We start from the raw sequence: 23,199 nt of genomic DNA on the forward strand, positions 1-23,199 counted from the left end.
AGGTTCTGGGTAGATGCAGATTTTGGGGAGATGCTGTTCAACCCACCCCATCAGGTTTCTCAGAGCTGTCCTAGGACTCAGCACTGTGACCCCATTGCTCTTGTTGTAGCCATTTAGGATTGTTGAACACCAGCCTATTTTCGCCCACGTTGCTTCCTCTGCCTAGAATTGGCTTTACAGCCTGTCGTCCACATGGTGTGACCATCATTCATCTTTGAAGACTTACCTCAAAGACTCAGCTTTGCCTCTTCTGTGGATCTTCACCTGAAACTCCCCATCCCCACCCCTACTCACGTGCTCTGTCTCGGCCCCAAGTCACTCGACTGTACCTGGTTGGGTGGTTGTCACCACCGACAGGAGAGTGAGCCCCTTGAGGTGTCATTCACATCCATCCCAGCACTTGGTGCTTAGCAGGTGCTCATAATTCCTACTTGCCTGTGGATGGGGTTGTCAAGGCTGGTCGTTAGGATCTTTCTCAGTGTCAGCATCCTTTGTTGATTGGCAGGATAATGAACACTCACCCTGAAAGGGGGCCTTTGCGATTTCACTCTGACCAGAACACTGTCTCTCCCGTGCTTTCCTGTCAAGCACGTACCCAGGCAACCAGAATAAAGGCGGCCAGCTAGCATTTATGTTGGGCAATAGCATGTAAGAAGCGCTTTCTCATTTTTCAGGCACTGGGGAAGTGTTTTTGTTGACAGAGCTAAAGGGAGCAAGGCCTCTGACTGGGTGAGCTCTTAAAGCCTTAATATTTCTGATTTTAATAGCATGTGCTAGTTTAATTGCAAAAGCCACAGTCAAATCCAAGGGAAAGTGAATGAACAGGAAATATAGACAACTCTGTTTTTGGGGGAGGGGCGTGGCAGTACACATGCTTGTTTTAGGTCTCAGGGCCCTTCCAAATAGGAAGGTTAAAAGGGAGGAGGTTTATGTCCACAATTATTTTCTTCAAGTGTTCCATAGGCTTTCACAAGAAAAAGGGGCTTGGGTATGCAAGGAAGCAGTGGGTGGACCAATAGGTAGAACTTAAGGTCATTTCGGTACCAAGTGAGAGCATTTTCTTTCTTTCTTTCTTTCTTTCTTTTTTAAATTAATTTGTTTATAGGCTGCGTTGGGTCTTCATTGCTGTGTGCAGGCTTTCTCTAGTTGCGGTGAGCGGGGGCTACTCTTTGTTGCAGTACGCGGGCTTCTCAGTGTGGTGGCTCCTCTGTTGCAGAGCACGGGCTCTAGGCACTCGGGCTTCAGTAGTTGCGGTGCGTGGGCTCAGTAGTTGTGGCTTGCGGGCTCTAGAGCGCAGGCTCAGTAGTTGTGGCGCATGGGCTTAGTTGCTCCATGGCATGTGGGATCTTCCCAGACCAGGGTTCGAACCCGTGTCCCCTGCATTGGCAGGCAGATTCTTGACCACTGCACCACCAGGGAAGTCCTGAGAGAGCATTTTCTTTTCAAGCAGAGGCTGAATGATTTCTGTGGTGTTTTAAAGAGTTGGTGCTTGGATTGGGAGTTGGCACTAGATGGGCTCTGATTTCTTCAATTCTTGAGTCTGTGCTCGGGTGAATGCTAAAACTTTCTTCATTTCTAAAATTCTGTGATTTAATATAAGTGGAGATTGGGTTATGCTTTTATTTCCAGGAACTGCGTGAATATTTTAGCCAACAACCAACCCTATCCCTTGCTACAAAATGCTCATACTCATTAGTAATATGATAATATTTTATATTTGTGTAATCCTCTATGGTTTATAAATGTTTTCACCGGCAGTATTTCATTTGCTCTCCTCAACAACCAAAAGCAGTAGTTGGTATTCTCTCTCCATCGTCAGCCAAGAGACAGGCCAAGAAAGGGAAAATGACTTGTTCGGTTTACAGAGTAGCAGGATCAGATCTGGAATCCAGGTCTTCTGACTCCAAGCCAGTGCTTTTTCTACTTTGTGTACCATAGATGCCTCCCCGTTAGCTATAGGTTTGATTTTTCAGGAGGCTGAAAGTTGGCAGCAAATACCACATAAAAACAGAGAATAGCGTGACTTTATGGTCTAAATCCCTAAGGAAAGCAAGGCAGAGGGGACGGGTCCTGGCTCATTTCCTGTGGTAGTACCTTCGTGGTGGCCCTTGGTGGGGAGGGCAGTACGGGTACATAGGGGACAGACTGGCTTCCTCAGCAAACATGGACATATAAGCTCACCGTGCTGCCTTTAATGAGTCATTTGCTTTGGGCCAAGCACTTTAAAATATATTATCTCATTTAATCTTTAAAACAAACCTAAACCAGGGAGGCAGCTCCTTGGGAAGTAGGAAAGTGGAGGGCGGACTCCTGAGTCTCCAGTATTTTTCCTGGCCTCAGTGCCAACTGTGAAAGTCTCAGAAAATCACTGAATTTGGAATTGTCCCTACTGACATTGAAAGCTCACGAGACAACGACCACGGGTGACCCCAGACCTCAGCTCAAACCTGTGTATTTGGAGCTCTCAGTCTGTCACTAGAACTTCTGACCAGCTACCTGCACTGGGCTTCCCGAGTCACTTCATTAACCTTTTAGTAATACATTTATGCAGTTGACGGTATAAATTATTGTGGGATTTTCTGTGTTGTTGTAGTCGCGTCTTACAGATGAGGAATCTGGGGTTTGGAGAAATTAGTTAATTTGTTCAAAGTCAGAGAGCAAAATGGAAAAGCCAAGAGTCGAGCCCGCTGGGCGCCGAGGCTGCACCATTTGCCGTGTGCAGCCTACACCCGCAGTCAGAGGTCAGAGAGTGCAGGGAGCCTGCGGAGGGATAGAGACGTAGGGCATTAATTTGCTTTTATTCTTCAGAAATTATCTTTCGAAAACATGTCTTTCAGAGCTTTAGGAACTAAAATTTGAACTGTGTTTGGAGGTACTTCTCTCCAAGTGTGTCTTAGAAATGTAACACCAGGGGGAACCCTCTTCTCCGTTGCCATGGCAGTTGTGTGACAGTTGTCACTGACGCGGGAAGATGTTTTGTAGCTGATTAGATACAGCATTTCACCTTCCACCCTCTTAGTCCTGAAAAGCAAATAGGTGAATAAGGCAACATGGTCAAGGGTGAGTTTCAAATTCAACTGTGGCTGTTGAATTCCCTCAGACACTTGTGCTGATCCGTTGCTGCGCTGTCTCGTCCACGAGCTCAAGTTTGGACCAAGTAGAGTTGAGGTGGGAGTGACATCAGCTTCTTCTGGTCCTGATCGTGGATATTCCATCATCCGTGCTATCCTTTCCTAGGCACATCTGGGATTTCTGTACCTGTGTTTTTATGTGCGGGTCTCAAGTGAATTTCTGTTATGAGCTATGCATATCTATGTGCTGTTTTCCACCAATACCTGTGGTCTGTGCAAAGGGGTAGTGACCTGGGAGGGTGTATTGGAATGCAGTTCTGTATCTTGGGAAGGTGCTCCTTGCCATGGGTTTTTGGTGGGCCCATGTCCACAATCAATCTGGACATCAGGCTCCACCTGCCTGTAATACGGGGTTTCTGCATGACCATTGTTTAGTCAGGTTACTGTCTTTTGTCTCTGACTGTGATGGTGATAAGGGAGAACTCAAGTTTCTCAGCAACTTGATTTTTCTTGCCTCCCTCCTTCCCCAGAGATGATCTGGTCCGGAGACTGGGACTAGTTGAGAGTTTGCTTTGGTTTGTCTCTGAGGCCCCTTTGCCTCTGAAACTCCATAGTTTTATGAAATACCTGCTCAGAACTGAACCTATACCTATGGCAATTCTAGGGTTTCCTAAACGAGCAGGTTGAGCCAACACATACCATGCACTGTGGGGAAGCCACCACAGGTGTCCCTGTGCATGGGGGACTTTCACAGGCTCCTTGGAGAGCAAGCCTAGCATACGTGACTCCCCTGACAGGTCAGCGGGGACCAGAGGGTTGAAAAAGGCTTCCTGAAAGAAATCAGCCCTGCTTTGGCCCTGCAAGATGCCGTATTTGGAAGGTGCCAAGGAGCAGAGGCAGGGGGCTTTTGAACCCCGACATAGGCTGAGGACAGGGGTGCTCTTGCATCCTGGCCTTGTGGGGCCATGACTTAGGCTGATGCCAAGGTGCCCTGCAGGGTGTCCCCTCAGTAGGTGCCAAATGATATATTTGTTGTAGATTTCTTGTATCCTAGTTATCTGACAAACTCAGCCAGTCCAGAGCATGAATCAGGAGCCAGAACAGAAATGGAAAATACCTTAGACTTGGGGTTGAAATCAGCCTCAGACTGCTGTACAAGAGTGGGTATCACTTAGCCTGAGCAGAGCTCCTCACGTGGGTGCCGCAAAGCCCATCTCCTCTATAGAGATGTACGAGGACAGAAGGATGGTTGTCCCAGGCAGCTAGGCTGACCGCAACTAGGAATGACTTTGATAGCCTGCAGTGAAGGAGAACATGGAGAAGAATGTGAAAAACTGGCTGTGAGCACTCAGGCTGACCGCGGTACGGGCTCTGGGAGGAGCCTCCGCTTCCACTCTGGTATACAGGAGGCACAGCCCCGTACTTGATGCAGGTGATAGTCATGGTGACTCACCAACAAGACTTACATCACAGTTTACTCTCTTTAAAAAGGTGAAGTTGAACTTGGTGTACCCCCCAAAAAAAAAAAAAACTCAAAAAAAAAAAAAAGGTGAAGAAAGGCAGATTGGATTGTAATCCAAATCGCAACCTTTTTTTTTTTTTTTTTTGTTCCCATGTTAGCTTGTCTGCCTTGGGGCAGGAAGGTCCACAACGGATTCTGGGGCCTTCTGGGGCCTCTATTGAGGCGGGGCCTCCTGAACTTTCCCCCTTGTTTGGTTTCCTGAGCAAAGGATCCTGAGCTTGAGGAGGCTCATGTCCCGTGTTCCCTGTCCAGTCCGCCAGGGCCCTTGCCCAGTTTGAAGAGCATCGTGCTGGAAGGCCCCTGCCAGAGCTGGGCATAGACAGACACCCCTCCTCAGGGTAGCACGGTTGTTTTGGGGGTGGAGAGGTTGGGAAATAGGGCCGCCAGGCTCTGGTCCAGCCTTTCCCTCTCTGCCTTGCAGGCCCCGGCTGAGTTCGTTTGATGCCCTGGGCTCCTCTTTGCGGGCTGAACAGAAAAGCCAAACCCCACAACCACAAGAGGGTTTGCTTTGAAGATGGGCCTGAGAATAACCTCTGAGTTGCCTTTTAAGTCTTCACCAGGGAAATACTTCTCTGCTGGAATCCAGACCCCTTAAGCTGTGTCCATGTCAGCAGTGGCGCCTGGGATGAAGTGGCCTGCGGGCAGCGCGTCTGTGAACACGAACAGACCTATTTCTGTGTGGAGGGGCTCCTCGTCTCCAAAACGCCCAGAGACTTCGGAAAAGCAGCGCCTGGACGGGGTGGGGGTTGGGGGGCTGCATGGGAGGGAGTGTTCGTGTGTGACCAGTGATCAGGCAGGGGCCACAGCCAGTCTCTGGATGGAGCGGGAAGTACGGAAGCAGCGCTTGCCCCGCCCGTGGGAGAGCATCGCAGACAGAGGGACAGCGAGGAGGCCGGCCACACTGAGCCAGGGCTCCACTGGGCAGGGGCGTCTGTGGAAGCCCAGAGGACTTCTGCCCAAAGATCTATGGCACACAAACCTCAACTCACGGGCCACTTCACTTCCTTAGGAAGCTGCTCTTGTGTCCACCCAGGTCCTGGGTAGTTAGAAGCCCTCCTCTGTGCTTCCTTGGCCCCTGTGTATTCCAGTTGGTGGTCACAGAGCTTCTGTTCCACATGCGCCGGCAAGGAGAAGCTCCTCCCACCCTGTGTTCGCGGGGCTTGGCTGACATAGATGCTTAAATATGAGAGTGATGAGTGGACAACTGGGAAACTAAATGACTAGCGCTTTCGAATGTGGATTTCCTCTTAGGAATCTTATACTTCTGTTATTGGAAGTTGGTCTGGACAGATTTCCCCAACCCCACATGAGTGTGCATATCCAGGTTGATACTAAGTCCCAACTGAATGCAGATCACGGATCGAGGCACCGTGGGGATAGGAGTAAGGAAGCATTGCCATGACTCTGCTCTCAAGGAGATTAGCCGATTGATTTCCAGATTGTTTTTCAACTCCATGTTAAACTCTGGGGGCACAGCCCCAAGGGAAGCTAAGGGGTGGGTTGGCAGAGTGTCAAGCTGATGGGTTAGGGGTTGCCTTGTCTTGGTGGGAAGGTCCGTGAGCCACTCGGAGAGCTGTAGAAGGCAGTGTGGTCATCCAGGAATTGAAGGCAGCGTGGTCATCCAGGAATTGAAGGCAGCCCTGTCCCGGTGCCCAGGCTATTGTAAATAATCCTTATAAGCCCATCTGCTTAGCAGGGAACCATGAAGAAAAAAAATGTAAGGGACAAGATACAGATAACTTTGTGGAGTTTAGCACACTGCTGATTGCTGAACATCTAAGAGACCTGGAGAGGTCAGTACATACGTACATTGTCCTAAGCGGCCACACGTCTGGGAGAAGGAGCAGAAGTTGGAGGTTTGAAATCCAGATAGGAGTTCCAGCTCCACTGTTTGGTAGATGTATCCTGTGTGCATGTCGTAGAGTTTTGAGGCTTGGTTTTCTTCCCTTGAATGATTGTGAGGGTCACGTGAGATGAGGCATATAGAATCCCTGGCTGTGTTATTACAGATCACTCTTTGAAGTGGTGAGTGTTCTATATCTGTGTCCAACTCATGTTGTTTTGCGATCAATACTGAGTATGGGTGCCCCCCCCACCCCCGCTGCCTCTTCTCTGCTCCTCTCAGAGGGGCCACGCAGGGCACAGGTTAGAGACCGCATGACACGAACAAGTAGAGTCCCCTTCACACACCTCTGGGAGGACTGGTGGCAGCAACCCATGGAGCAGGTGGCCTCATAGACGAAGAAGGAGTAAGGTCTCAGCTGAGACCTCGGGGGGCTCAGGGAAAAGGGTCTTGCCTCCTGTGAAAGAGGGAGCTCTCTCTGGCCTGGGATGGACGGGACGAAGAAGAGGAATCAGGATACCTAGCGTCTGCAGCCAGCATCTTTCCGGTGCACTCTGCCCTGTGTGGGTATTGTTCTGACCTATAGAAAACTGAAAACCAGGGGCAGTGAGGTGTAGGTGGAAATGCCGCTCTAGGACCTGAGAAACTTGAATCTACACTTAGTTGTTTCACTCAGTAGTTCTGCAGCCATTTGTAAGTCTCTTGACTTTTTTGGAGTCTTCAGGTTGTGCTTCTGTAAACTGGGAAAATAAGGAAAGTTCTATATGGCCTAAACAAATCTAAATGAGAGATTGTAACATTCCTTTCTTGGCTGTTGGCTAGATGGGATGCAGCTAGTGACGTAGCCTGGGAGAAGGCACAGAAGCCACTGGACGATGGGACTTAACTTTCAGCTTTAAGTTCTCGTCCTGGAGAAAAAGGTGTGGTGAAACCCAGGAGCCTTCTTATGTGAGGTTATCCTTGGTGTTCTGTTATTTTGCCTGACTCCAAAAGAGGATTTTTTTCACATAGGACCTGCTTGGGAAAACCTTTGCATTAATTTTGCCTTTTTTTCCTCAGTATCCAGAGAGCAGCGTTGGTGGTTCTGGAAAATTACTATAAAGATTTCACCATCTATAACCCCAACCTCCTAACAGCCTCCAAATTCCGAGCAGCCAAGCACATGGCTGGGCTGAAAGTCTACAACGTAGATGGTATGTGCCTTGAAGTGGTGTCTCGGGTGGGTATAGGGAGCATTTGGGCAACTGCTTAGATTTAGTTGTATGTTCCATTTGGTTCTACTCGTCGCAGGGTTTGCCTTTATGGTACGTTCTCATTTCAGAACAATTTTTCCTTTTTTTTTCTTTTTTTGTCTTTTCTTCCTCTCTTCTTTCTTTTTCTTTTTCTTTTTGTACTGACAAACATATTTTTAGAGAAATATTCATTTATTGTCTACATATATAGGAGGTTCATTCATTTGGGGATTTTATGAAAGCTATATGAAACAATAGTGATGTGGGCTTCCTGTCTTCTGCTGTGAACATCTTACATTGAAAGCTCCTAGGAAAAGGCTGCTTTTCAAAATCTGGATAAATTACTGAAAGATTCAGCTACCCCAGTCCATTAAGACTATAATTCAGGCATCTGGTGAGGTTCTCACAGGCATTCCTCAGTCCTGGCTGAGAGCTAGAGTTGAGTGGGTGGCTGGAGGCCAGAGGCCAGGCTGGGGACGTCAGAGCTGTGTTTCAGGCTGTCAGATGGTTAAGTGCAAGAAACAGGACACGGTGTCGTTTCTTGCTGGGCACCTTGGGTCAGGGCAGGAGCTTTGCAAACCCTGGGAGAGGATCGTATTGTTAACAAGCCAAGTGATTTATAGGCAGTGTCAGTTTTGGTAACAGTATCCTCCCCGTTTTTTTGTTTTTGGCTGCATGAGATGTGCACTCTCTTGTGAATCCTAAAGGATTGGTATATTTCGCCTGTGATCTGAAAACCTAGTGCAGAATCCCGCTAGCAAGACAGGCCATTAATCCAGCTACGTAAGAAAGCATGCAACCTGCCTCGTCCTTCTGAAAAGTTGAGGCGGTCGTGCCCAGGGGAGCAAGACCAGGAGTTCTGGGTGTGTATTAATACACATGACATTTTGCGAGATCCCAAGCATGGGTATTTTCTGTAGCAGTTGGATGACACCCCAGGACGTGCGTGGTCAATGTCTCTGTGGCTGTTGACTCTCTTTTTCCCTCCGTCCTGTCCTCCCCATCCCTCTCATTCTCTCCCATTGTCTCATCACTGAAATGCATGTTCCAGCTGCCCTTATGGCCAAACTGGAGCTTTATGGAATGGATGGTAAATAACACCTTCAGCACACTCTGTGGGTTGTTTTTGGCCAGCATTTTAATTGTCAAGCATTCCTCATCTCCTTTGGGGTTCTTTTTCCATTTCCACTCATCAAATTGGAGTTTCAGGAGATGTCCTCCTTCTCGTGAGCATTCTGAGTGCAGAGCAGGGGCCCTGTTCACCCTTCTGGGAAGTTACTTTTGGGATTTGTGTACGTGCTTCATCGGGGATGGGTGGATGGTACCGACAGACCGTGGACTAGTTTTCTGCTCTGTTTCGCAGCCCCGAGGTATTAAAACTCTCCTTCCTCCACCGTCCTTTCCCCCAAAGGCCCCAGTAACAACGCCACGGGTCAGTCCCGAGCGATGATCGCCGCGGCTGCTCGGCGCAGGGACTCGAGCCACAACGAGCTGTACTATGAGGAGGCGGAACACGAACGGCGGGTGAAGAAGCGGAGAGCACGGTACGCTGCCCACCCTCCAACGCCAGCACCCCGTAACGCTTTTCTTTTGAACGGCACACTAACGCTCTTTCTTTTTAAATTTATTTTATTGAAGTGTATTTGATTAACACTGTTGTGGTAATTTCTGCTGTACCCAAATTGATTCAGTTATACATATATATGCATACATTTTCATATTCTTTTCCATTATGCTTTATCACAGGATATTGAATATAGTTCCCTGTGCTCTACAGTAGGACCTGGTTGTTTACCCATCCTATATGTAATAGTTTGCGTCTGCTAATCCCAAACTCCCAATCTATCCCTCCTCCACCCCCCCCCCCCACTCATTTTGGCAACCAAAAGTCTATTCTCTATCAGACTTCTTTTTTTTAACCAACATGAAATTTCTGTTTATAAACAACCAGCTTGGGCCTCTGGAGGGAATCTCGTTCCAGTGTTTCTCAAACTTCAGCGTGCAAAAAAGCATCACCAGGAGGACTTGTTAAAACACAGATTTCAGGCTCTGGGCCCCACCCGCAAAGACTTACTTTTCAGTAGGTCTAGAGTGGGGCCCACCCAAGAATTCACATTTCTTAAAAATTCCCAACTGATGAAGCTGCTGGCCCTCAGCCCGCACTTTGAGTGGCCCGCCCTATATCCCCAGGCCCTTGCTGGTTTTCAAGATCTGATCACATTAGCGGAAGTGGACAAAGATGGTTTTCATCACGTGTGCTGGGCTCCTTCCTTCTCTTCTCCCAGTGGCTGCTGGTGTGGGCGGCTGGACGGAGGGATACAGCTCTGGTTCTCTGTAAGGCTGCTCCTGCACCACCAGCCACCTCTCAGTGCGTGCGGAGCCTTTTGTAGCCAGAATTTGTGGGGCCTTAAAACTCTTTTCATCTAACCCTTCATTGTCAAGATGAAAGGGACTGAAGTGAGTCTCCCAAGCAAATAAGCGGCAGAATTGAGAACAGAAGTCACCTCCCAGTCCCAGCCTCCTCCCTCCTCACCCCGGAGCCCCCATTCCACATATTATTTGTGCCTTTGCCTTCGTTTCCCCTCCCCTCCCCTCCTCTTCCCACCATCTGGAGTGCCAGCTAAGGACGGGAGCCTTGGGTGAGCTGGTGGCAGACTGGGAAGAGTCATCCCACGATCCGTACGACTCTGTTCCCAAGCCCTGCAACACTGTCCTGACTGCTGTGTCTCATCGCCCCCAGGCTGGTGGTCGCGGTGGAGGAGGCTTTCATCCACATCCAGCGTCTCCAGGCCGAGGAGCAGCAGAAAGCCCCAGGGGAAGTGATGGGCCCCAGGGAGGCCGCCCAGGCCATCTTCCCCTCCATGGCCCGGGCTCTGCAGAAGTACCTGCGCGCCACCCGGCAGCAGCACTACCACAGCATGGAGAGCATCCTGCAGCACCTGGCCTTCTGCATCACCAACAGCATGACCCCAAAGGTGCGGCTGGTCACCGGGCTTGGAAAGTCCCATCTCGGTATTGTCGGGAATGATAAAATCAAAGCCTTCCCTAAAGCACCAACTAATAAGAATTAGTGATTCTCACTTATTTTGTGTTGATTTGGTAGAGTTGTTTTTGAAATGTGCCTTTGAAGGCCTCTAGACTCAAGCAGAGGAAAGACTTTCACTTAGAGACAGTCCAGGTAACAGTTCTGGTTACTCTGTGGATTCTGGGGCTGAGTTGACTCATTCTAACCTGGCACCTCCACTAACCAGCAGGAAACCTTGGGCCAAGAGCTTAGTGGCTCTGTGCCTCAGTTTCGTAGTCTGTAAACTGGGAATAATGCTAATATCTACCTCATTGGGTTGTCGTGAGAACTAAGAGAGTCTGCCCCTGTGAAGTGCTTAAAACAGCGTCTGTCTTAATGTAAGGACCAAATAAATAGCCATTGTTATCAACGATAGAAACCGTGCCATCAGTTTGGTGTCTTGGCTGTTGGAGGGTTATTTCTACTGAATGGTCTTTTGGATTATGACATGAGGACACTTTGGGGGATGCCCTAATAGAGGACAGTGGCCAAGGAGGCAAAATAGAGTAAGGGTTCAGCAAAGGACCTCTCTGTAGACAGAAGTGGGTTCAAGTCCTGGCTCCACGACCTAATTGGTTTGTGACTTAGCCTAAGTGACCCTACACTTATTTGCTCTTTTATAAAATGGGGATAATGATAGTATCTACCTGATAGGATTGTTGTGTGAGAATTATATTAAATATGGAAGCGACATGTAAATCACGTGGTAGAGACTACATGAGCTTGGCATATAGTGCACATGTATATCATTAGTATAAGGACCTGTGTTCGCACATTGCCCTGTAACATACAACTGCTGGTTGCATTGTCACTAACCAGTAACAATCCTTAGAAAAGCAATGTGGAAATATTCAGGAAGAAGCCATAACGTTTTCCATACTCTTTGACTCACTAATCCCTCTCCTAGAAAAGGGACTCAGAACAATCAGCTTGTATACATGAATATATATGCAGGTGAGTTTTGCAAAATAATCTGTATTAGCTCCCAACTGGAAATAACTTAAAAATAGAACAGTGGCTTACAAATTACAGCATATCACCTATTAAAACATGGAAGAATCTTTGTTAGAATGTTAAGTCACAAAATGCAGAATGCAAAAAAGTATGAACGCTGTGGCTGCAAGTGAGTACAGTATATCTGCATGTGCAAAGGGATAGCTCGCACCACATAGAATGGAAGTGGTGGTTTTCCTTTTTTCGAGGTTTTATTTTTTTTTTTACATTTCCTGGTTGCTTTCTTTTTCATTTAAAAAAGTAAACTTTTCTGAATTAAAACTAATAATCTTTGTATAAAAATCCAAACATCAGAGAAAAGTATAATGTACAAAATGAAGTTTTCATTCCCCTAACCCAGACAGTTCTCACTGATATAAAGAGTGGGTGTATATTCTTTCAGGGGTGTGTGTGTCTGTGTGTTTAAAGCAGAAATGGACAAAAACCCAAGAAATGGGATCTCGAAATGGGATCTCATACCATTTAGGTAACGTTTGGAAACTGGCTTTTTTCACGTACAGCTGTCTCTTGGCTGTCTTGTGATGTCACTGCTTCCCCATCTCCGTCATACAGGTCTCACTCACTCCCTGTGATGGCTGTGTCTTATTCCACTGAATACCATGGTTGTTTAACAGGTTGCCTACTGATCACATTTGCATTAAGATCTTTCATTAGTCTAAACCAGGGCTTGGTGGTTTTTGTTCATCGAGTTTTATTGGGACACAGCCACACCCTTTTGTTTACAGCTTGTCTGCGGCTGCTTTCTCTCTACTGTGGCGGAGCTGAGTAGTTGTGACAGTGTGTGACTTGCAAAGCCAAAAATATTTACATTTAAAGAGAAGTTTGCCAACCTCTGATCTAAACAGTGTTGGAATGAGTATCTCTTTCTTACATATGTTTTTGTGCATTTATGCAAGTATTTCTGAAAGATAAATTTCTAGTAGAGGAACAGCTGGATCAAAGGTACAGATCCTGCCAAATTGTCCTTCTAAAGGGGTGTTACTGTTTTACACTTTTGCCTTTAGGATATGAGAATGTTTATTTCCCTCACACCCTTGACAGCATTGGGTGTTATTCATTTTAATCATTGCCCATCTAAGAGGAGGGAAATACATTGTTTTATTATTTGAAGTCATATTTCTTTAACTATTAATGTGATAGAACATCTTTTCATATCTTAATTTTCTATTCTTTTATAAATTATCAATTTAATTTCTCTAACTGTTGAGTTATTTCTTTTCCTTATGATTCATAAGAGCTTTTTCTTTTTTTCTTTTTTTTCTTTGCCTTTTTTTCTTTTTTTTTTCTTTTCTTTTTTTCCTGTGCCACATAGCTTGCAGGATCTTAATTCCCCGACCATGAATTGAACCCAGGCCCCGGCAGTGAAAGCGCTGAGTCCTACCCACTGGACCGCCAGGGAATTCCCACATAAGAGCTATTTTTATATGACTATTATCATAGTAGAGGCACAGCTCTCCTTTCTGCCTTAGAATATATTGTTGCAGATCAGAAATAACGTACCTGGCAGCAGCAGTGAGGTGTGGATAGAAGTAGATACCACTTAGAACCCATCTGTGACCTGTGTCTAGGACCAGAGTGATTTATCCTAATATTTTCTGTCTGGATCCCTGGTTCATTCATTCTTTTCTTGCAGCTAAATCAATGTACTTATTGATGTAACACATGTGTTGTTGAACCCCCAGCTTATGCCAGGCACATGGGAAACCCAAATTTAAAAGATAGTTCCTGCCCTCCAGGAGACTACAGTTTAGGGTGGCGCTCAGACAAGCAGATCAGCAGTAATTGTTTAGAAAGCAGACTGTCACATGGGAGTCACGCTCATGACTATAGGCCCTTAAAGGAGGACATGTTCGCCTGTCTGAGAGGCTCAGGGAGGGGTTTGAGACGATTTGAAGGGCCAGGAGGAGTTTGCTGAAGGATGACATTCAGCAGGAGGGACAGCACATGTCCAGGGGGATGTCGGGGAGCCCACGGAGCTCAGCACTGCTAGAGCCAAGAGCTCGGGAGCAGGAGGTGGTTGCGGGGCCTGGCCATGCCTTGGACTTGCCACGTGCACACTCCATCCAGCGTACAGTAACCGCCCTTCCCTTGCACAGTGAGATGGTTCGAGTTAGCCATCGCATCCGCACAGCAGTTCTGCGCGTTAGTGCTGCCATCAGCTCCGCTCACAGAGAGGTTAAACAGCTCGTCCAAGGGCACACAGCAGTCAGCGCAGAGCAGGTGTTTTTGTGCGTGCAGGTATATCCCTGTATTTCTTCCACTCACATTTCCAGAGTGCTCCTCTGCACCTGGCACTTGGCCCAAGGAGCTCTCAGGATGGGAAGAGGCCGACCTATGCACAGGTACCAGCTGTGGCAGGTGCCGTGGGGCCCGGGCCCTTGGACGGGGCTGCTGCCTCAGCCACAGCTTCCGGGCAGATGTGGGTACCAGCCGCCACCCCCTTCCTTGCCTCTGTGCTTCCCACCATCTGCACCCTCTGGTTGGGGAGTGAGACGGTCGCGGAGCCTTTCCTCCCGCGCAAGGACTGCTTTGTGCGAGTCTGATGGCACTGGGTGTGATCGGCGGGGCTGTCCTCTTGGGGTGGAAGGACATGTTTTCCCCAGGAGTGAGCGCAGACAGCCCCCGGCTGCACCGCCTGGAGCGGGTGTTCCCTCCCTAACAGCATCTCTGCTGTCCTTGCAGGCCTTCCTCGAGCGGTACCTCAGCGCAGGCCCCACGCTGCAGTACGACCGGGAGCGCTGGCTCTCCATGCAGTGGCGGCTCGTCAGCGACGAGGCTGTGACCAGTGGGCTGCGGGATGGACTGGTTTTCGTCCTCAAATGCTTGGACTTCAGCCTCGTAGTCAATGTGAAGAGAATTCCATTCATCATGCTCTCGGAAGAGTTCATAGACCCCAAGTCTCACAAATTTGTCCTTCGCCTACAATCTGAGACATCAGTTTAAAAGTTCTATATTTGTGGCTTTCTTAAAAAAAGAAAAGAATATAGAGAGAGATATATATGTATACCAGAGGGCCATCTTTTTTTTTTTATGATTCTTCTTCATTGCTGACTGAACTGGCAGATGAGAGACCAGGGTCCTTTGACCATCTGCACTTTATTTGGAAGGAAGCAGAAGATGTCCATCCTGAAAAAAAGTGACTGATGACATCTGACTTGGGGATGGGACATCTCGAGAAGCCATTCCCTGGCGTTTCTGTGACAGCTGCAAACCAAAGCGGAGCTGGAGGTTCCTGGGAACCTCGCCTTACGACTCATCCATCCCTGCCTTTCTTCCAGCACCCGGCCCTGCCCTGGCTTCTGGCCGTCCCGCTTGTGGGCCTGTAGGGGACACGTCTTTGTCCTGTTTCAGGGAACCAGACAGGACACGTCCACACATGTTTGTGTATGTAAACGTCCAGCACCACGGGAGCCTCGGGCCGTTCACAAAACGCCTGATTTCTTTGTTCTCTGTTGCCTTAGGTCCTGCAGAGAAAGATCGCAGTGACCAATGTGCACTGTCAGTTTACAGCTCTTAATGATTTTATTTTTTTTCCCAAAGATAAAATCTGTCTGCCCCAGTTCTGACCTGCTCGCCTACCGGCTTGAGCAGGTAGCCCCTTTCCTAACCCCGTGATGGGCCACCCATCCCCGCTCCATCCCGCCCTCCCCAACACACACCACACCCCACCTGGCTGGCAGGCCTGGCCAGGGAGCCCAGCCTTCAGAGCCGCCCGGACCCGGCTCTTCACATGTGCCCTCGGGCTCCACGCACAGCCTCGAGTCCTCCCCACGGATTGTTTGTTTGCATAGGGAGGGGCGGGGTGCCCACCAGGTGGGTCCCGGGGAGGGCGTGCCAGCTAGGATGTCCCTTTCAGGCTGTGGCAGGAGCCCCTCCCCTCCTAGGCCTCCTCCCAGTGCTCCGCACCCACGAGGGGAAGACCCACACTGTGACTTTGGGCCTGGCACGTTCAGCTCGAAGCCTCTATTTCGCAGGAGATGTGTTCTCACAGAGCTCCACAGCAAGCTGCCCTGCCAGGGGACAGTGCCCTCACTGGGGACAGCTGCAGCCTCCAGCGCCTGACTTCTGACCACTGTCACTGGGCGCTCATCACTTCTGCCCCTTTACTACCCTGGCAGGGGCTCCTTTAGGCCCTGGTGCTCAATTACTTGAAGTTGGCAGTAGAGGGAGGAGAGGGAATGGGCATGCTGCAGTAGGGAGCCGGGCTTGTGGTCCAGAACTATGCCTGCATGGTCTGTTTCTTAGATGGTCTCAGTGGGCTTTTCCGGGCTTGGGGAGCAGCCGAGCTGGGCTGTGGGTGGAGGCGCCGATGGGCAGGGCCCTGCAGCAGCCTTCCGTTCCTCCGTCTGCCTTCCGTATCCACAACAAACCTTTGCAGAGTGTTCACTCTCGCTTTTCCCTGGTGTTTAAGGCAGCCAGTCACCTTGCTTTAGCCAAGGATGACACGGTCAAATGCTCTTTGTATATGTGTTCGCATGTACCCTCCCTGGTTTATGCATTCCACAAGTGGTGCAGTGTTTGTTATTACTGTCTTAAACCAAAATTGGCTTTGGATGTTTGTCACACATGTATCTGAAAAAGTAAGCAGTGTTCTTGGATCCACAGCCTTCAGGTCAAAAAGAAGATGTGCTGGAAAAGAAGGAAGGCGTAACCAGTCAGTGTGGGAATGAAGCCAGGATGTGCTATTTAACTACATGGTTTCTGTTTGTGAAAAACACATACCATGTAACCAGGGTGCTTTTGTTCTTCTTAGTTTTGCCTTTAAGTCCTTTCAAGCTGGACATTCCTTTTGATGGTGTCTTTCTCAGGAATATGTTTTGGGAGACTGGGCAAGCGATGGTGAATGTATATGAGACTTCGGCTGCGTAAACGTTGTACTGTCCCAGACTAAATGTAACAGAGGCTGCTACGTCAGGAACCCAGCAATAGAAGTGCCGTACATGTATATTCACATGGTTAATAATGACACTGTCCATCAGCATTCTAAAAAACTGTGCTTCCAACCCTGTCTTCAATTACCAGTCCAGGAGGGGCTAAGTTGGATGGCTTTGGTGCCTGCCTTCCCAGCAGGGTGAAGAAAGGTTTAAATTAAAGAATTTCTTTTCTCTCTACCCCTTTCTCTCTCTCCCAGTCTTTGCATAGGAGAATGTCAGAGCTTCTGAAATTATTGTTTCTGTTTTAAATTGAATATCGATTTTTTTACACTGACTTTGTATTGAGTCCTTTTCGAAAGAATAACATAATAAAATGCAGGATCTTTATATGAAGCCTTTGCACTTACAAACTCTTAATAGCTCGAGTTACTGGTGCAGTGGGAACAATGTAAGTGGCATTAAAAAAAATTTAAGGTTTCAGAAAAGCTGTATCATACAATTGAACACAGTGCATTTCAGTTCTTGGAGCCAATAGGCTATTCTTTTTAAAAGGGGTAAACTGTGCCCTGGACTAGTAGAATTGGATAGGTTCACATTAGAGGAGACAAGATTTTATTTGCCTTAAATGTTTATAGATCTTCTATAACTTTCAACCTAAGTTATTAAAATGTGAACGTTAAACTGTAAGGAGTAGAAAAACTTAAGTGAGGAATGTATGTCTGAGGTTATCCTCTTCCCTGGTGATGTTTTAACCAATAGATAATTTCTGTTCTAAGTGTGTACTTTTGAAGATAATGACAATCTTTAATCATCCATGAACTGAACACTGAAGTCTGCATTCTTAGAGCTGGAAGGGATTTTCAGGTTTTGTTTTAATCCATCCTTTGCATTATCAGTTAAGTCGAAACATAATACTTTTGTTAATGTTTATAAAGTAAGTCCTAGAGAAAATGCTTGACCAGTTTTTTGCCAAACTGTCTCCCTTTCTCTCTCTCCATCCTTTTCAAATCTACGCACAGAACAAATTGTGTACAGCCAGTGGATAGAGGAAGGTGGCCCGTGTGTGTGTGTGTGTGCATGTGTGTGTGTGTGTGTGTGCATTCATGCTGTGGCTCATTGCCAGAGCTCAGACCTCCTTTGCAGTGGGGAGATTGTGGCTGTGCGGGTCTGTCTTGGGTGGGGATGAGGTGCTCCCCTCTCTTCGCCATAGTTGGTTGTAGTTGAGTACACTCACTCTTGTCTCCTGGTCGCTTTGGCGTGCATGTATTTAGCTAAGGCTGTAGCTCTGTGGGAGGCCGCGAGCCTACTGGGCTGATGGAAACTAATGACCCTGCCCCTCCTTACTTCCGCACCCCCAGGACGGTGACTGTTGTAGCCGCTCAGTGAAATCAACAAAATCAAGTCCTTGGTTTACTCTCGCCTACGTGAACCCTGCTATGTCAGGCTCCCTACAGCGGGACACATATTGGTTTGTGCTCTATACATGTGAGCATTTCTCTGAGTGTAATTACCAGATGGACGGCGTGTTTATGTTAGCCATCAGAACATCTGTGTCATCTGTAGCAGATGGGTGTGTATCTCAGCAAATAACTTGTGGATGTGTTTATATGGATGTGTGTGTGAAAGTCCATGTGTCTGTGTTTGAGAGATTTCCTAACAGCACCCATCTTCTGGGAGGGTACCCTAAAGCCAGTTACTCCTCCCTCCCCTCCTTTACTCCTTCCCCTCAGTTACACTGGCTTCTCCCCAGGAGTAAATGGCTTTAGCACAACAGTGTCTTCTGGAGAGGCTGCTGTCCTGCAGGCAAGTCCATTAGACTCTCTCTTGCCTCAGGACTCTATGACCTGAAAACAGCAAGAAACAAGGAAAGAAAGGTCAAGCTCCATGATAATCACTGCTCCAACTTCACTACCCTGGAAGCCTTACCATAGATTTCTCAATATAACTTAAAAATGAGCTTTGTATTAAAAAAAAAAAAAAAAAAGATTACTAAAAGGAGCACAGAAAAGGTGCCGTAGTATTTAAATAGTCCAGCAGAGACCTTGCAATTGTAAAGTGATGTAAGTATTTCTGGGTAGTGTTTGTGCTTTATGAATCTTGTTTTATAAAAAATAAATCACTACTGTGAATTTACTGCTATGTAACTGTGTGGTCGTAATCCATTATAAATAAAATATGAGTTGTTCTTAAGCCCATAGCACAGGCTTTGAATGGTATTCAGTGCAGTAGTGAATAAAGTACCTTAGACACTATATCGAAATTGCCATATTGAGCTTTAACCAAGTGGATGCCCAGAAAATTAGATTTGGGGTCATATTTTTGACAAAACATATTTTGGTCAAAGAAGGAAGAGAAGGGTAATAAGATGTATTTATCAGCTATTGTATGTTAGGCGCTACCCTAGAATGTGAATTCCTTTATGGTAGGGGTTATCTGAATTTTACAGGTGAGAAAAGGGATGATCAGAGAGGGAGGGACATGCTTAAAATCTCACGGCTAATAAATGAAATTTCAAATCTAATGTTTGATTCCAATCCCTCGGTCACTGTACCTTGAGGTATTACCTGAATAATTTGGCATTTTCTGGATGAGGAGGAGAGACCTGAGGACACTTAACCTTGAATCAGAACCAAGGGGCGGGGGTGAGGGGGGCGGTTCGTTGGAGGTGGAGTTGCTTCTGTTCTTTGACTTTGGATTTACACTGGAGCTGTGGCTCCAAGGAAAGCTGCTCCACTGTGCTGGCAGATTTCTCAGGAATTTCTATGGAAGGAACTTGAGAATCCCCCTTGTCCTAGGAAAACCAGCCCTGCTGGGGCTGCACCTGCTGTGGGACTCAAGTGCCCTTGTTCCTGGCAGCCACGCTTCGCTTTTGCCCCTCCACTCCCACCCTGCCGGCTTGGGGAGGTGTGCACCTTGGGAAGGTGTGCAGGGGCTGACCTGGCTCCCTCCTGACCTGAGGAGGCCTCTTCCTGGTGCTTTGTCAACATTATGCAGCAACGGCTTCCCCTGGTCGGGGAGGGAGAGGGACGGCCTGCAGGCCCAGCCTGGGAACGTTGGGACTGGAGTCCCCGGCCTCCATCCTTGACTTCGGTGTTCTCAGCAAGCACTTTGCCTCCCACTATTTCCCCCCACGTTTGCCCTCAAGAGTTTGAATCAACAGACATCAAACAAGACTCTGAACGCACTGTTTTCCTCTATTCCAGTGTCTTGATGTTTTGGTTCAGCTGTGCGTAAACTGCCTTCTTCTGTCCTGCTGTTTGCTTCAGTGGAGGATAGGACGCTCACACCTCTCAGCCTTGCTGCTTATTAGGAATGAGTAGGACACATTTTCAAAGGGTGGATAGGAAATGTAAAACTACTGAATAAAACTAGATTTTCGGACTCTGTGTCCCTTTTACCAGGCCCGTCCCATTTCTACGTAGATAAGCCAATTTGCTTTGTTTCACCGGTAACAGAAATCTCTTCAATGAGTTGTTTCAGAGTCCCCCAGCACAACAGCAGGTTTCTGACACCTGAAGCAGCACAGTGAAATGTTACTCCCAACATGGCGCTAGGAATCTACAAGTGATAAGTCTCGCAGCTTGAAAACATCAGTGTTTTGTCCTTGTTTTAGTGGGATAAAAACACTCTTATCTTAAGCCTCGGGGACAAATGTGACCAGCCCCCAGGCTTTTATCTTGAGTGTCTTTGGCACTTCTTTTGGCACTGAAATAATGTTTGGATAAAAATAGTTGAATGTACAGTGTCTGGTTTTGTATTTGCTTGTGTTTATCTGAGCTTTCCCTTGTGGACATGAGCTTTCATTCTGAAGGAGGTCATCCTTTAGGAGTTCTTCAACCCCCAAAAGCCCTCACCTTGGGAAAGCTTCACATCTAAGGACCAGAGACCGTTGCTCAGGGAGTTAGTAATAGGACCCAGGCATCTGATCTGCGGGTGTCAAGTCTAGTTCAAGTCATGTTGTAGGGAATTTAGACAGTTACACATCATCACCATTCCAGAGGCCAGGTGGAAAGAGGTGGTGGTCGCTTGTCATTTGCCAGCACCTCTCAGTTATAGAAATAATGGAATATTCACTTAATGTTGATCATCATTCAAAAAAAAAAATCCAAACTTTGCTGATAATTTCTTATTTTTATAATGGATTCACGGTAGGCTTTAACTAAATAGCAGACTCCACTGGGACTCCTAAATTATGACATGATTAACAAAATTTGATTTCCAAGCAGTTGTTTATGACAACTATTGTAGGACACCAGCCAGGGTGGGGGCAGGGGTGGATACTGTCTCACTGGGGTGGTGAATTAACTTGTATTGTGATGACCGCTTCCTCAACAAAGATGCGAGGGAGAAAACTAGAGAGGCTGGGGCCAGGTCTTACTCAAGGGAGGTTTATGGGACAATCGCTTTTGTGTTGAAAGAACTTTACATTTCTGGATTTAGAATCCAACGTCAACCCAGCAACTTCAGTGACAAAACCCTCTGTCTCTATCTGATGGAGCCATAACTGTTTGTGCAAAGATGTGGGCAGGGGTCTCTTGCATTCTGTCTTATTAGTTAATACTGCACTTTGTAACCAGAAGGGGAAGTTTTACTGGTTAGCAAAATGCACAATCACTAGATATGTATGACAAAGTCTGAGTGTGACTTCCTGCATAAACTGGATAGTGGGCTCTATTGAGACATTTCAAACATGTGAATGAATGAATTACACTACCAGCTACCATCTGCCCAAATACATTTACATAAATTCATAAGATGTGTGCCACGAAGCCTCTTCTCATTGTAACATCAGTAACAATGTTAGAGTTTATGAGGGGCACAGTGTACCTGGCATCCAACTTATTTTGTTCTCTTTTGGGTCCCCCATTCTAATTAACTGTAAAACATTTTACATGTTACATTTTTTAATACTGTAAAACTTGGAAAATAAATTGAAATCTGAAATTACATTTTTGTTACTTTTTTTCATGTAATTACTTCAATCTAAAAAGTTTTACTTTTTATTTTTTTATTGAGGTATAGTTAATTTACAATGTTGTGTTAGTTTCAGGTGTACAGCAAAGTGATTCAGTTATAGATATTATTTTTCGGGTTCTTTTCCCTTATGGGTTATTACAAAATACTGAGCATAGTGCCCTGTGCTATACAGTGGGTCCTTGTTGGTTATCTAAATATTTTATATATACTAGTGTGTATATGTTAATCCCAAACTCCTAATTTATCCTCCCCTCCCCCCCAGTTTTGGTAATCATAGGTTTGTTTTCTACTTTTTAGGGAACATTTTCACTCTTGAAATAATTTTGATACCCTCTTAAATATAACCTATCAACTTTCTCTGAAAACCAAGACAATTGTAATGATAGATTGAATGGGAAAGTGGAATTGCCATTTGTAAGAAAAACTACAGGTTGCAATCATTTTATGGTCAAAAAATGTTTTAAATGAATAGATTACTGAAAATTAAATTCTTAGGCTCTAAAACTTGGAGGTGAAATAGGCCTTTTGAGTAAATCAGCAACTGAGGAAAGATCTTTGAGTCAAGTAAGGAGGGAGGAAAATGTCAGACCCTGGAATTGTGATGAAGCTGAATGTTGGATTGCTTTTGCAAGTGGCTTGCTAATTCAATTTAAATTTTTGGCTTATTTTCGATAGGTCTATTTAAAGGGAGCTTGATTATTTGACAAAGAAATATTGGAGCTTGCCTTCTGCTACACTCAGCTATCCTTTACTGAGTGCTGGTAGCACACGATCAGATTTTTGCCTGTTGCATGGATAAAGATCACGGAAAGCAATTGATTTGAAGATATTCATTGCACAGATTATTGATAAACTGTTTCTCTGGGCCGTCAGCCAAGATAAGCACAATTTACACCTGCACAAGCAAAACCTACTAGAGAAAATTAAAAGTATATGCAGACATAAGCCAAAGATTCTTCTCTTTTTCATTCATTAGCCATGATATAGGTATGGAATTTTGGAAGAGTTTTGAGAATGTCAGATGATAAACTATGAGATTATGGAAGTGGAGTGAGAGATACCAGGATGGCAGCAGCTACAGCCCCTGCCTGCTTGCCCGGTGCTAGAGACAAGACCCACCAGCACCAGTGTGCGAATGGGCAGTATCCCTGCACAAGAGAGACTTGGTAATTCCCTACTGGTCTCATGCAGCATCTTCTAGTTATACAGGCTAATGTTGATGTGGAAAATCAAAACTGTATTTGCCTTCTGGCTGTATTCTCTATATTTACATCTGAACGTGTTTCTGCAGTTCTGAGAATTCATAATGTCCCAGGCAAAATGATGATGCATTTGTAGAAGTGACACAGGGGCTTTAAATATTTTTCCTTTCCTAGCTCCTTGCTCAGCTCTCCCATCTTGCCCACTCAGTTTTGCCTTTTGAGATCCACATGTGGTAACCAGCTTTAAAGGTCCATTGACTGAATATTGAAATGAGCAAAGGAATGAATGAGAACATGGCAGCACACTCAATGCTAAAACTACTGGGTGTAACCTAATCATCTGTGCCTATTTTAAGGGGAATTATGGCATTTTGTGGGGTTCTAGGGTGATCATTAAAAA

General features: G+C 46.5%; 1 protein-coding gene across 3 annotated transcripts in view; it reads left to right on the plus strand.

The window, feature by feature from the left end:
* The window catches only part of VANGL1 (VANGL planar cell polarity protein 1), a 50,340-nt gene extending 32,251 nt beyond the window's left edge, over window positions 1–18,089 (plus strand). For all 3 annotated transcript variants that reach the window (XM_057719773.1, XM_057719774.1, XM_057719775.1), the window contains 4 exons: window positions 7,496–7,629; window positions 9,080–9,212; window positions 10,409–10,643; window positions 14,429–18,089. In XM_057719773.1, coding sequence (XP_057575756.1) covers window positions 7,496–7,629; window positions 9,080–9,212; window positions 10,409–10,643; window positions 14,429–14,689 — 763 coding nt within the window. In that variant the 3' untranslated portion in view covers window positions 14,690–18,089. The remainder of the gene's footprint in view (window positions 1–7,495; window positions 7,630–9,079; window positions 9,213–10,408; window positions 10,644–14,428) is intronic.
* Window positions 18,090–23,199: the final 5,110 nt, after the last annotated feature.

The sequence above is a fragment of the Hippopotamus amphibius genome, chromosome 1, assembly GCF_030028045.1.
Source record: "Hippopotamus amphibius kiboko isolate mHipAmp2 chromosome 1, mHipAmp2.hap2, whole genome shotgun sequence".
In the NCBI taxonomy this organism is placed as follows: domain Eukaryota; kingdom Metazoa; phylum Chordata; class Mammalia; order Artiodactyla; family Hippopotamidae; genus Hippopotamus; species Hippopotamus amphibius.